This window comes from Prionailurus bengalensis, chromosome X, assembly GCF_016509475.1.
Source record: "Prionailurus bengalensis isolate Pbe53 chromosome X, Fcat_Pben_1.1_paternal_pri, whole genome shotgun sequence".
Classification (NCBI taxonomy): domain Eukaryota; kingdom Metazoa; phylum Chordata; class Mammalia; order Carnivora; family Felidae; genus Prionailurus; species Prionailurus bengalensis.
This window is the reverse complement of record NC_057361.1, coordinates 126909590-126921366: the sequence shown is the minus strand read 5'-3', so window position 1 is coordinate 126921366 and position 11777 is coordinate 126909590. Positions and strand designations below refer to the sequence as shown.

General features: G+C 58.4%; 1 protein-coding gene across 2 annotated transcripts; it reads left to right on the top strand.

The window, feature by feature from the left end:
* The first annotated feature begins 152 nt into the window (after positions 1-152).
* Positions 153-11667, top strand: CCNQ (cyclin Q). Of its 2 annotated transcripts, none has more exons than XM_043570071.1 (5): positions 153-362; positions 3383-3566; positions 5162-5294; positions 7612-7839; positions 11124-11667. In XM_043570071.1, exons 1-5 carry the CDS (start codon positions 245-247, stop codon positions 11211-11213), a joined length of 753 nt encoding a protein of 250 aa, XP_043426006.1. In that variant the 5' UTR covers positions 153-244; the 3' UTR covers positions 11214-11667. The 2 variants fall into 2 exon arrangements, with proteins under 2 accessions (XP_043426006.1, XP_043426007.1); XM_043570072.1 differs by having other exon boundaries at positions 154-362; positions 11184-11667.
* The last annotated feature ends 110 nt before the right edge of the window (positions 11668-11777 follow it).

Genomic DNA, 11777 nt, shown 5'->3' with positions numbered 1-11777 from the left:
CTCCCGGCCGGCCCGGCCTGTGCGCCTGCGCCCGCGCCTGCGCGCGGCCTGACGGTCATTTCCACCCCCTCCCCGGGGGAGGGGGGGTTGCTGCCGGGGGACGGGCCGGGGCGGGCCAGGGCGGGGTGGCCGGGACGGGACGGGGCGGCCGCGCGGGTCGCGAAGACCCCCCGGACCCGGCCGCCGCGCGCGCGGGCCCCTTCTCCTTACGGCGGGGGGGTCTGGGGCCGCGGGGCGGGGCCTCATGGAGGCCTTTGGCCCCGACAGTGGCGGAGCAGGGGACAAGGCGCGGGGTGCCGAGGGGCGGCCGGCGCCCGAGGCCAGGGTGCACTTCCGAGTGACGCGGTTCATCATGGAGGCAGGTAACCGCGGCGGGGAGGCGGGCTTGGCGCCCCGGGAGGCCGCCGCGCGCAGAGGGGACGCGCACGACGCGGGGCTGGCGCGGCCGGCCTGCCCCGGGGGGAGAGGCCCGGCTCGGGGGCACAGGCCCCGGTGCGTCCGCGCCCCGCGTGCTAGGCTTTGAGCCGCGAGGCGGCCACGGTCACGGCCGTGTCTCGCCCGGGCGCGGGGGCCCAAGGAGAGGACGTGGAAAGGGGCCGGCCCCAGCCAGGAGGTGGCCGAGTCGGGGTGCCCGCGGCCGGGTGGCCTACCGTGCCTTCGGGCACGCCTGCCTGCCCGCGCGCTGGGTCGCATGGAGGCTTTTGGCGCGGCCCTTGGTGACGCTCCTGACGACCCTTGTCGCCGAGGTCGCGTCACACCGCGGACCCAGGGTGCGGCTGGCGTGTTGAGCCCCGCCAGGGTGTCCACACGGGTGTGGGGCGCCGCTACTCCTAAAGGCGACACAATGAAGGGAAGGAGGTTCCTGTGGAAACATTGTTTCCGTCTCTGGCAACAGTATCTTGCTCCGCTGGCACACACTTTATTTCCGATCTTTGTTACTTCGTGTGCACTGTGCCGGGAAAGGGGTTTGGGGGAGTCGGCCGTCAAGTCAAGGTCAGCAGAGCCAGGGAAATGATGCAGGACAGTTAAGCCCAGTGATCTGTACATTTCATTTCGAGGAAGACGGGCCATGGACACCAGGGAAGCGGGCGGTGCTTTGAGCATTTGCCACAGAAAACAAGACGAGGAGGGGGGCGCCTGGGTGACTTGGTCCGTTAAGCATCTGACTTCAGCTCAGGCCATGGTCTCACACTTCCAAAGTTCGAGCCCCGTGTCCGGCTCTGTGCCGACAGCTCGGAGCCTGGAGCCTGGAGCCTGCTTCGGATTCGGTGTCTCCCTCTCTCTCTGCCCCTCCCCTGTTCACGCTCTGTCTCTTAATAATAAATAAACGTTGAAAACATTTAAAAAAATGTAAAAATTAGAACAAGACTTGGAGGGTCATGTGCAGTGATACCACCTTATCTGACACCTCTAGGAGCGAGGGGTCCCCTGCAGGAACTGTCTATGTAACTGAAATTCAAATCTTGAACTGCTAAGAGCTCTTCGAGGTACCACTCTTAAAGGACTTCTTTATACAATGTGTTGCACATGCCCTAGCCCTCTGTGTGACGCTAAATACTAGTCCTGCAAAGATGTCCCCATCCTAATCCACAGGACCTGTGACTGTTACCTCAGGTAGCAAAGGACATTTGGAGGTGGGATTAAGCATCTTGATATGGGGCAACTATCTTAGATTATTCACTAGGCCCGGGATAATCACACCTGTCACATCCTTTTTATTTTTTATTTTTTTATTTTTAACGTTTATTTATTTTTGAGACAGAGAGAGAGCATGAACAGGGGAGGGTCTGAGACAGAGGGAGACACAGAATCTGAAACAGGCTCCAGGCTCTGAGCGGTCAGCACAGAGCCGGACGCCGGGCTCAAACTCACGGACCGCGAAATCATGACCTGAGCCGAAGTCGGCCGCTTAACCGACTGAGCCACCCAGGCGCCCCACACCTGTCACATCCTTAACGAGAGAGGCCAAAGTGACAGGCGGAGAAGTCCATGTAACGTTGGGAGCGTAGAAGATTGCAGACACCTCTAGAAGGTGGAAACGGCAAGGAAACATTGTCTCCTGCAGGCTGTAGAAGGAACCCGCCCTGCTGACACCTGCAATATAGCCCTCTAAGACTCACTTCAGACTTCTCACCACACCCAGTGAGAGAGAAACAATGTTTGAAGCCACTGACTTTGTGGTCATTGGTTGCAGTAGCCCCAGGAAACTCCTACACCTTGGCGGATACTGCACGTGATTGCCACCTTCTTTCAGTCTACTGGGAGTCATTTAACCTTCTCTTCTTAAAAAAAATTTTTTTTTTTTTACATTTTATTTATTTTTGATAGAGACAGAGCACAAATGGGGGAGGGGCAGAGAGAGCCGGAGACCCAGAATCAGAATCCGAAGCAGGCAGCAGGCTCTGAGCTGTCAGCACAGAGCCCGACATGGGGCTCAAACTCACAAACCGCGAGATTGTGACCTGAGCCAAAGTTGGACGCACAACCGACTGAGCCATCCAGGCGCCCCTAACCTTCTCTTCTTAACCTTGCTCATGGCGAATTTATATCATTGGTTCTGGGACCCAGTGCAGTGGTTACCTTAGGAGCCGTCCAGAGGCGGGGTGGGAGCTGGGCTTTAACCCCCAAATCAAACCAGCACGTGTTCCGGTGTTGGAGTTCCATTCCCTTTTCAGGGTGTCACTGTCCTTCCCCAGGAGGGGGGGGGGGGCTGTCTGAGGTCACAGGTGTTGCTATTTTCCCTGCTCTGCCTGCAGTTGCCTTTGGCAATGACCCTGCTGGCTTTTCACCTTTTTTCACTTTCAGACAAGGAAACCAGGGCTGAGTAAAATCTTTAGTGGCAACACTGGGACTTTGTGGTAGAGGCCTTTTTCACCTGCTGTCATCTCGGCAGGATTTTTGTTGGGTGCGCCGTGGGGGTGACCTCTAGTTAAATGCTTGCTAAGGTAGCAGCGGACACACGGCCCAGTGTGGTCCCGGCCGCGATGCTGGCGATGTTGTGCGGAAGCTGATAGGCCCAAGTGCTAAGTGAGGACTAGTGTGAAGCCTTGCTTGTCCTTATATGGTCTTCAGTTCCGTAGCTTGGGTGTCTCGGTGGTGGTGGTGAGGGGGGCTTGGTGGAAGTGTGGGATCTGCATTTGAGCACTCCCCCCACCCCCCAGGGGCTTGTTAGCCCATTAGAATCTGAGAAGCCTGGCTCAGAACCCCTCGGGTCGAGGACCCAGCGGAAGACCCAGCAGCCACAGCCAGCTGGGCTCCAGGGCCTGGGGCTTGTCTGAGCGAGGGGCGTACACCCTCCGGGCCGACCCCGTGCCTGCCCGCTCACTTCGGCCCAGGGCGGGCGCTGGATCTGACTCCTCTCCTGCCTGCTTTCCCTCGGTAGGTGTCAAGCTAGGGATGCAGTCCATTGCCGTTGCCACTGCTTGCACCATTTACCATAAGTTCTTCTGCGAGATCAACCTGGACGCCTATGACCCCTACTTGGTCGCCATGTCTGCCCTTTACTTGGCCGGCAAAGTGGAGGAACAGCACCTGCGCACTCGTGACATCATCAACGTGTCCAACAGGTAATGGCTCCCGGGCGCAGGCATTTGAGAGGTGCCAGCTGTCGAGCTCAGAAGGAAGCCCCGGCCGGGGGCGGGGGGGTGGTCTTGAACCGGGGCAAGAAGCACTAGCAACAGAGGCAGGAATGAGCCCGTCAGAAAGCCATGGGGGTCAGTGGGAGAGAAAGCGAGGCCAGATGAAGGGAGGCGTCACAGGCCAAAGGAGTGCGGAGGACTTGGGTACGGCAGAGGCCCCGGCGTCACGGGCTGGGGGCATGCCTAGAGCACGGGGATCTTGGAGAGATGTATCAGAGAGGATTCACCTGGACTTTTGGACAGGATGGATCAAACCAGTTGTGTTGTGTGGACTGAGTCGGGCAATTACTTTATTGAGATGGTGTGAGAAACGGAGTCAGAGTTGCTGGCAAGCATCTCTTGTCCCCATGTGGGCGCGGTGCTCTGTGGGCGGCACCTCGGGGTGCAAGTAGCCCTGTTCCTATCGCAGAAGGACGTGGGGGTCCAGCCAGCCGGGCCGCACGGAGACCCAGGGGGCCCGGGAGGAAGCAACTTATGGAGAGTTACTGATAGCAGCATGGCATAACCTTTCTAGAAACTCATGATTAGAAAAGAAAACTGTTTTCTGCTGCTTCTCTTTTAATAAACAGGGAACAGAAAACGCACTCCTTACCCCCCAAGCACGACAGGCTCACAGCGTACCGTTCAAGACGAAGAGCAGAACAGGCGAGGGAACCAAGGGAGGGCCGCCAGAGTCCACCTGTAATTGCCAGGTCCCCAGCAGGGAGGACTGGCAGAGGGGACATTGTGTGGATCGCTAATTAGACATGGCACCCGGTGGGGGCGGGGGGTGTTCTGTGGGGAGGTTGGACCGTGAGTGAAGAGCTAGGGAGGCTGAATCGTCGGCAGAGAATTTTGGTCCCTTGAGTGGGAATATGTACATGTTGGTGATCCTGCGTAGCTGGGACTGTCGTGGATGTATATGGTGCCAATAAGGACAGTAGGGTCCGGGAAACAAACAGCTGAAATACATGGAGTCTTCTGCACGCAGCAGCCCCGTGATATGTTTACATGCCTTCCTTGGGCCCAGAGTAAGAGCTTCAGGTCCCTCCGGAGCAGGTGCAGAGAGGTCATCTTTACACTTGACCTCTTGCCGAGGGATTGGTACAGCCCGTCAGGGCTAAAGCCAGAAGCGGGCTGCTTTTTGTCTGCTGGTTACTGTTCTGATACCGTATCCTAGACGTATAAACGAAGAATGACGTATAAAAACATAAGTAGGAGGGGCGCCTGGGTGGCTCAGTCAGTTAAGCGTCCGGCTTGCGCTCAGGACACGATCTCACGGATCGTGGGTTGGAGCCCCACACCAGGCTGTGTGCCGACAGCTCGAAGCCTGGAGCCCGCTTTGGATTCTGCGTCTCCCTTTCTCTCTGCCCCTCTCCCACTTGCGTGCTCTCTATCTCTTACTCAAGAAAACAAAACAAAAGCAAAACATAAGTAGGCTGGGCCGAAGAACGCTGCAGTGTGTATCTGGATGTCACCTGACTCGAGGGGCTCCTCACGGAAACTTCCCTGGCTGCCATAAGCGTTGCTGTCTCTCCGTGCAGGTACTTTCACCCGGGCAGTGAACCCTTGGAGCTGGACTCCCGCTTCTGGGCCCTGCGGGACAGTATAGTGCAGTGTGAACTCCTCATGCTGAGAGTCCTGCGTTTCCAAGTCTCCTTCCAGCACCCACACAAGGTACATGCTGGGGAATTGGCAACTGTCTCCGGAGGCATGAGCTCATTTTTCTCTTTTGTCCTGAGACGGCACCCATTGAACCCTCAAGAACATGTCGGGTGTGCGAGGCAGAGCAGAGCCACCGTTGGGAACTGGGGGCCCCTGGCTGCACAAGGTGACTGGCTTGGTGGCCTCGCTTGTTCCGCTTTCAGGGTTCTCTCAGGCAGTTCCGATGTCGGCGTCTGCCTTTCTGCCTGCGTGGCCAAGGCCACAAGCCGAGATCCGTGTGATTCTCCAAAGCCCTGGCAGACCCCGTGACTCACATAGATGGTATGCTCAGTGGGCCACGGGGAAACGGGGCTGCTTTTGTGATCTCCCCGAGGCCCTGTCTCCGAGAGGTGCTGCTCAGCTGCAGAGCTCACATCCTGCTCAGCTGTGCTTACAAACCCACAAGACGAGCTGAGTCACAGAGTTGAGTGGCACACTTTTAATGGCTAGGAACCGGCAAGGCCCAGCAGGACTGTGAGACACCCTTCGGGTACTTGGATGTGGTGATACTTTGGGGTCCAGGCCCCGATGTGGGCAGCTTGGAAAGGTGGCCTGCAGGGACACATGTGGGGCAGTAGGGGGTTGGGACGGGGCTGTCGTGACCAGGATTTTGCCTCTTTTCTGATTGAAATTTTTTTGGGGCGCCCGGGTGGCTCAGTCAGTTAAGCTTCTGACTTCGGCTCAGGTCATGATCTTGCGGTTCATGAGTTCGAGTCCCGCGTCGGGCTCTGTGTTGTCAGCACAGAGCCTGGAGCCTGCTTCCGATTCTGTCTCTCCCTCTCTCTGTCTCTCCCCCACTCATGCTCCGTCTCTCTCTCTCTCAAAAATAGATGCACGTTAAAAAAATAAATAAAAAACCCAACTGAAATTTGTATTGAGGTAATTGTAGATTTACAAGCAGTCGGAGGAAGTAACACAGAGAATCCTACTTGGGACAGAGACACTGTGGGACCCTGCAGTCATTGCAACAGCCAGGGGTTCCCGGGGTTGTTGCTTCTTACTTGTACTGCACGGTGCCGCACCATTTCGTCACATTCTTGCCTTCATCTGTTCGCCAGCGCAGTTAAAATACAAAAGCACCCCATCACCCCGGGGGTTCTTGTAATCTCCGCCCCCCCCACCCCCCCCCCCCTTTCCAAACCGCCTTTCTAATCCCAGAAGCCCCTGGTGGAGATTTTGAAACAGTCGTGCTTTCAGTTGGTGGCATGATACACGGGAGAGGCAGCAGCCGCTCTGGCTCTGGGGGGGGGGGGGCACTCGTGGCACCAAGTCTGAGGACGAGCGGCCGTGGCCAAGGGGGTTGTCGGGCAGGGGAGCGGGGCTCAGCGTTACCCTGAGCCTAGCGGCCTTCCCCTTCCATCGGGTTGGGACGGGGTGTAGGGCAGCAGTTGAGCCCCCTGTCCCATGGCGTGCAAGAGTCCCACGCCTGTGTGTTCACGCCTGTGGACTAGGCGGTTCAAGCAAAGCGGCTGTCTTCCCGAAGCGAGAGCTGACAGGCAGCGGGGCCGACAGGTCGTTGAGAGTTTACAGCCAAGGGCAGCACTACCAGGACACACAGTCACCAGTTTTAGTCCCCCTGAAAGCAGGCGTCCTGTCTCTGGGCAGTCCCCGGCCTCAGGCTGGGCGCACAGGCTGGCACGATGTTCGGACCGGAAGACGAGGGCGCTATTTCTGGCGCCGGTGTGGAGTTGGGCAGGGGGATGTGCCGAATGACCTCTGACGATGACGAGAGCGGGGCCCCGTGATGGAGATGCACTGTGGCAGGGGTGGCCATCGAGAGCGGCCCAGGCGGGTTCCGGGATCGGGGCCGCCAGTTGACGGTGGGTGGGCACACGGGGACCGGCTCAGCGGGGAGAGATGATTTGAGGCAGAGGGAGCAGGAAATGACCAGGCCATGAGGGAACCATGCTTGGCCTGTTCCCACATGGTAGGGGGTGGGGCAGGGCAGGGCTGGCAGGGCTTGGGGGCCAGTGGAAGATACTGGGGCTTTTTTCATTCTTTTTTTTTTTTTTGAAGTGGGCTTCACGCCCAGTGTGGAGCCTCACATGGGGCTCGAACTCACAACCCTGAAGTCAAGACCTGAGCTGAGATCAAAAGTCACATGCTCAGCTGACTGAGCCATCCAGGCGCCCCCAGCGGGGCTTTTTCCTAAGTGACGCAGGGAGCCGTTGGAGGGCTTGAGCAGAGAGTGGCGGGTGGACGCAGGGGCCACAGCGCCTCGCAGTGGGGAGTCAGGCGGCTAGGGACTGGAGCCCTGAAGGCCAACCGGCTGACTGGTGTGTCTTTGCAGTACCTGCTCCACTACCTGGTTTCCCTCAAGAACTGGCTGAATCGTTACAGCTGGCAGCGGACCCCCATTTCCGTCACTGCCTGGGCCCTGCTGCGGGACAGCTACCATGGGGGGCTGTGCCTCCGGTTCCGGGCTCAGCACATAGCCGTGGCAGTGCTCCACCTGGCCCTGCAGGCCTACGGGGTCGAGGTGCCCGCCGAGGCCGAGGCCGAGAAGCCGTGGTGGCAGGTGAGGTGACTGCTGAGTGTTCTGCTTTCCTTCGCCTGAGGACTTTCAGGAGTGCCGGTACCCGGGTGCCTGTGTCTGCTTGTAGTGATTGTCCGTGAAGGGAGACGCGTGCCACTGCAGGACATTGAAGCTCGAACGTCGCCCGTCACAGTAGTCTAAGGCAGGAGGGGCTCTCCGCCTTGGCCCTGTGGACGTTGGGGGCTAGATCACTCTCTGTAGGTGCCGGGAGCATCCCCTGCCTCGGTCATGGCGACCAGAAGTGTCTCCGGACATCACCAAGTGTCCCTGGGTGGGGATGGCCGCCACTTGACGGCCACTTTGCTCAACCGAGCACTTTTATTGGACCGAGTGGGAGCTTACCGTAGATCAGGGCTTAATGTGCGTGGATTTGCATCAGGAGAAGTTACGGGGGGTCCTCTGAGAGGATGGACTGATGACAGACAGGTAGATAGATGACAGATGGGTGGAGGGCGGGGTGGGTGGCTAGAGGGCGGGTAAGGAGCCTGGTGCTTGGAAGATTCGTTGGCCTCCCCCAGACCTGCCGAATGCACAGTGCTGTTTGTACAGGGCGAGTCTGTGGGAAGGGCTGCCGCCCTCAAGGACTTCTGCAGCCCTATCGACTTTGGAGTTTGGAGATCATTTGCGGTTTGTCCTTTCCCATACTTGAAGCTTGCTGCTCCTTTGTCATAACCCCTTGTTGTGTGGCCTTGCCCTGTGGGAGGTCCTCGCCCTGTGGGAGGTCCTCTGCAAGCAGTATTTTTGATGACTGAAGGTTTCGTCCCCTGCAAAACCCCCAGTGGCCAGAAATCTAAAATGTGTCATCTGTTTCATGAACAGAGGGTGCCACCTGGGTGCCTTCCCGCGTGTGCTCCTGGCTGCCCCTCCCTTCCTGCCGCTCTTGGCTCCGATGATGTCTCTCCTTTCCTGATGCTCCTCCCCAGCCTGCTTGCCCTTCCCGGACACCCAGCTGTTCCTGCTTTTTGTTCTATGTCCTTTATTGCCTGTGGAACTGCCCACCCCCCACCCAATCGCACTGTCAGTGCCTGGAGGTCAGGGATGTTGTCTGCTCTATCAGCCGCCCTATGACCAGGGCCTAGAGCTGGCACATAGCAGGTGCTCGTGCACCCTTGAGCACACTGGCACATAGTAGGTGCTTGTGCACGCTTGAACACACGCATGTGTCGTCCCGCTCTCGGGTGAGACATGCCTCCTCTGGCAGCATGGGGTTGAAGAGGCATCTTGCTCCATGCTGGGGCTTCTCGGGGGCTTCCAGATCATGTGACCGTGGTGTCCCTGCTCTGTTGGAATCGGGTGGTAGCACAAGGGGCTGCCACTTCCTGGCCCCGCTCACACAGGACGTTTGGTGGGCACGGCAGCCCGTCTCTGGGCTGCTTAGACCTGTGGTGCCATCGCTTGTTTCCCATCGTCTCGCTCGCCTCTGTTTGTGTCTTCCTTTCTTCTCGCCTTTCTTTTCGCTTGCTCCTGAACTTCACTGGGTGCCACCTTGCTGCCTCTGGCTCCCGTGCATGGCCCTCACCAGCGAAAGGTGCCGGGCAGGATGGGGTGGCGCATCCCCGTTCACTCAGCTCTTTACCTGTTCTGGCTGGCTCTGGGCCACACGTGCCAGGAGCAGCCGAAGCTGCCCTTGGGGCTCGTGACATGCAAGGACCAGTTGCCTAATGATAAGCGGCTCCGGATGACACCCCCGCCTGCCCGGCCCCGGGACACTGAAGTCTGAGCTGGGAAACGCTTTTCCTCCTTGCAGTAACCGCCTGTCTGTGGTCACTTGTCTCCTGGGGGTGGGTCGGGACACTTGGTCGAGCCTGATGTACCTCTCCCCCAGCAGCCTGCCCGCACTGGCGTGTGACAGTGGCGAGGCGGGCCTTTGTGCCAAGCCGTGTCGGGCCGCTGGGTGGACGGGGCGGTGCCTCTCAAGCCGTAGCATGTTGTAGCAGGTGCAGGATTTCTGTCCTTGCTAAGGCTGAATTCTGTTCCATGCCGTGGACCGAGCACATTGTGTCTGTGCACTCCTCCGTGGATGGACACCTGGGCTGCTTCCAGCTTCTGGCCCTGGACTACTTTTTAATGGTGTTTCTCTGCTTGGGGTCTCCAGGAACACACATGTTTCTGAAGCATTGATTTTCTACCCAGAGTCTGGGGTGAGATGGCTAATCTCCGTGAGCCAGGGCTTGGGGATTTTCAGGTCACTGTTTCCTACCTGCAGTAGTGGCTTGTGGAGGGTCCTAGCTTTCTTTGGGGGCCGTAGAGGGGGTGGACTCGGGTCTAGTTTTGCCCTGGCTTGCCCCAAAATCTTAACCCTCCTGGCACTTTGGTTCCCCAAGCAGCAAGCCTTGTTTTGCCTTTTACTTTCCATGTCATCACGGGTCCCCGAGAGCACCCTCGGGCTCGGTGCTGCACTAGGAGGGCCACGGAACTCAGCAGAGCCGTCCTACTCGTGGTTACGGCCATTACAATGGCTGCTTACAGTGAGAGGATACAGGGGGGAGTCAGCAAGGACCAAAGGGGCGTACGGCGGGGTCCGGGACAGACAGGGGGGTCGTGGGGCAGTGCGGTCCGACCCGCGGTGACGCGTGACGACGCGCGCAGGATGCCGCCGCCGGGGAAGCTTCCCTGAGCGCCGGCGTCCGGGGACTTCAGTGGGGGTCGGTCCTGTGGGCCCGGGGCTCCCGCGTGGCTGACCTCAGATCCTCAGTCTCTGCCCCCCAGACGTGAAGCCAGGGCCCCACCAGGAATCACGCTGTCGGTGCAGACGGCCTGGCAGGGCCCTCAGGGAATCCGAGACCCTCTCATCAGGCAGGACGTGCCAGGGGCCTAGAGGTCCTTTCCCAGGGGCTGGGCAAGGGCCAGAACTTCCTTGGGAACATGCAGGGTTAGCCCCGAGCTGCACACTCCTCGTAGTTTGGGTGCCTGGGGATTCACTTTACACTTTGATGAACTCTCGCTCACGGTCAGGAGGACGTCTGGCCCAGGTGCTCTGGCCTGCTAACCCCTGGAAATGGACTCCTGGCCCAGCTTGGTCATCAACTCCCTGTCCCATCTGGGCTGGGTGATCACCAAGGCCTCTTCCATCTGGAATGTTCTCTGCTTTGTGATCAGCCTTGGCAGGCTGGAAGTAAACTGGCTTTGCAGAGAGCCACCATTATTTGTAATAGCCAAGTCCCCGGGCTATCTCCCCTATGCAGTGTGATTCCGCGCTTACTGGAGGGTGCCTTCTCTGATGCAGAGGGAGTCTAATCAGAACCTGTTTTCCTTCTCCTTTCTAGGTGTTTAGTGACGACCTTACCAAGCCAATCATTGATAACATTGTGTCTGATCTCATTCAGATTTATACCATGGACACAGAGATCCCCTAAGGCCCTGGTCCAGGCCTGCCCAAAGAGAAGCCCGGGATGCTCGGCCGCCTGGGGACAGCGCCACCACATCGCCGTGACAGCTGGTCCCCAGAGGACCAGCTGCGAGGACTGGTTTTGTGCTTCTGGAGACAGGCTGGTGAAGGCGATGACATATGCTGCCACTTTGATTCTCATGCTTTGACTGTCCCTAGCAGCTGTGGTCCAGACGGTGACGGGAGCCATACGTCCTGCGGGCAGGCCGGGGCGGGCCAGGGGAAGGGCCCGCAAGGCGTCCCTGTCTGCTTTTGTCCTTTGAGAGGGCACCAAATGCAGTTGAGCTGTGACATCATTGGAAGGAAAATCAGAGAACAGATAAGACTGCACCCTTGGGGATTTTTTAAAAGCCAGATTTATAGAAAGGATGAATGTGTGACATAGATGGAATTCTATTTTGTATAATAAAAGATGATACAAGCCAAATGTGATGTCCTGTCATTGCCCTATGGCCTGTGCTGCTCTGGGCTTTTGATGGGTGCCACCCAGCCTCAGTTTCCCCTAAAATGCTCTCTCCGGGCGGAACTGCCC

Excerpts from the sequence above, each read along its gene's own strand:
- CCNQ (XM_043570071.1), top strand. The coding sequence starts at position 245 with ATGGAGGCCTTTGGCCCCGACAGTGGCGGAGCAGGGGACAAGGCGCGG. Across the intron at positions 363-3,382 it reads GCGGTTCATCATGGAGGCAG|GTGTCAAGCTAGGGATGCAG; the intron begins GTAACCGCGGCG and ends TTCCCTCGGTAG. Across the intron at positions 3,567-5,161 it reads ATCATCAACGTGTCCAACAG|GTACTTTCACCCGGGCAGTG; the intron begins GTAATGGCTCCC and ends CTCTCCGTGCAG.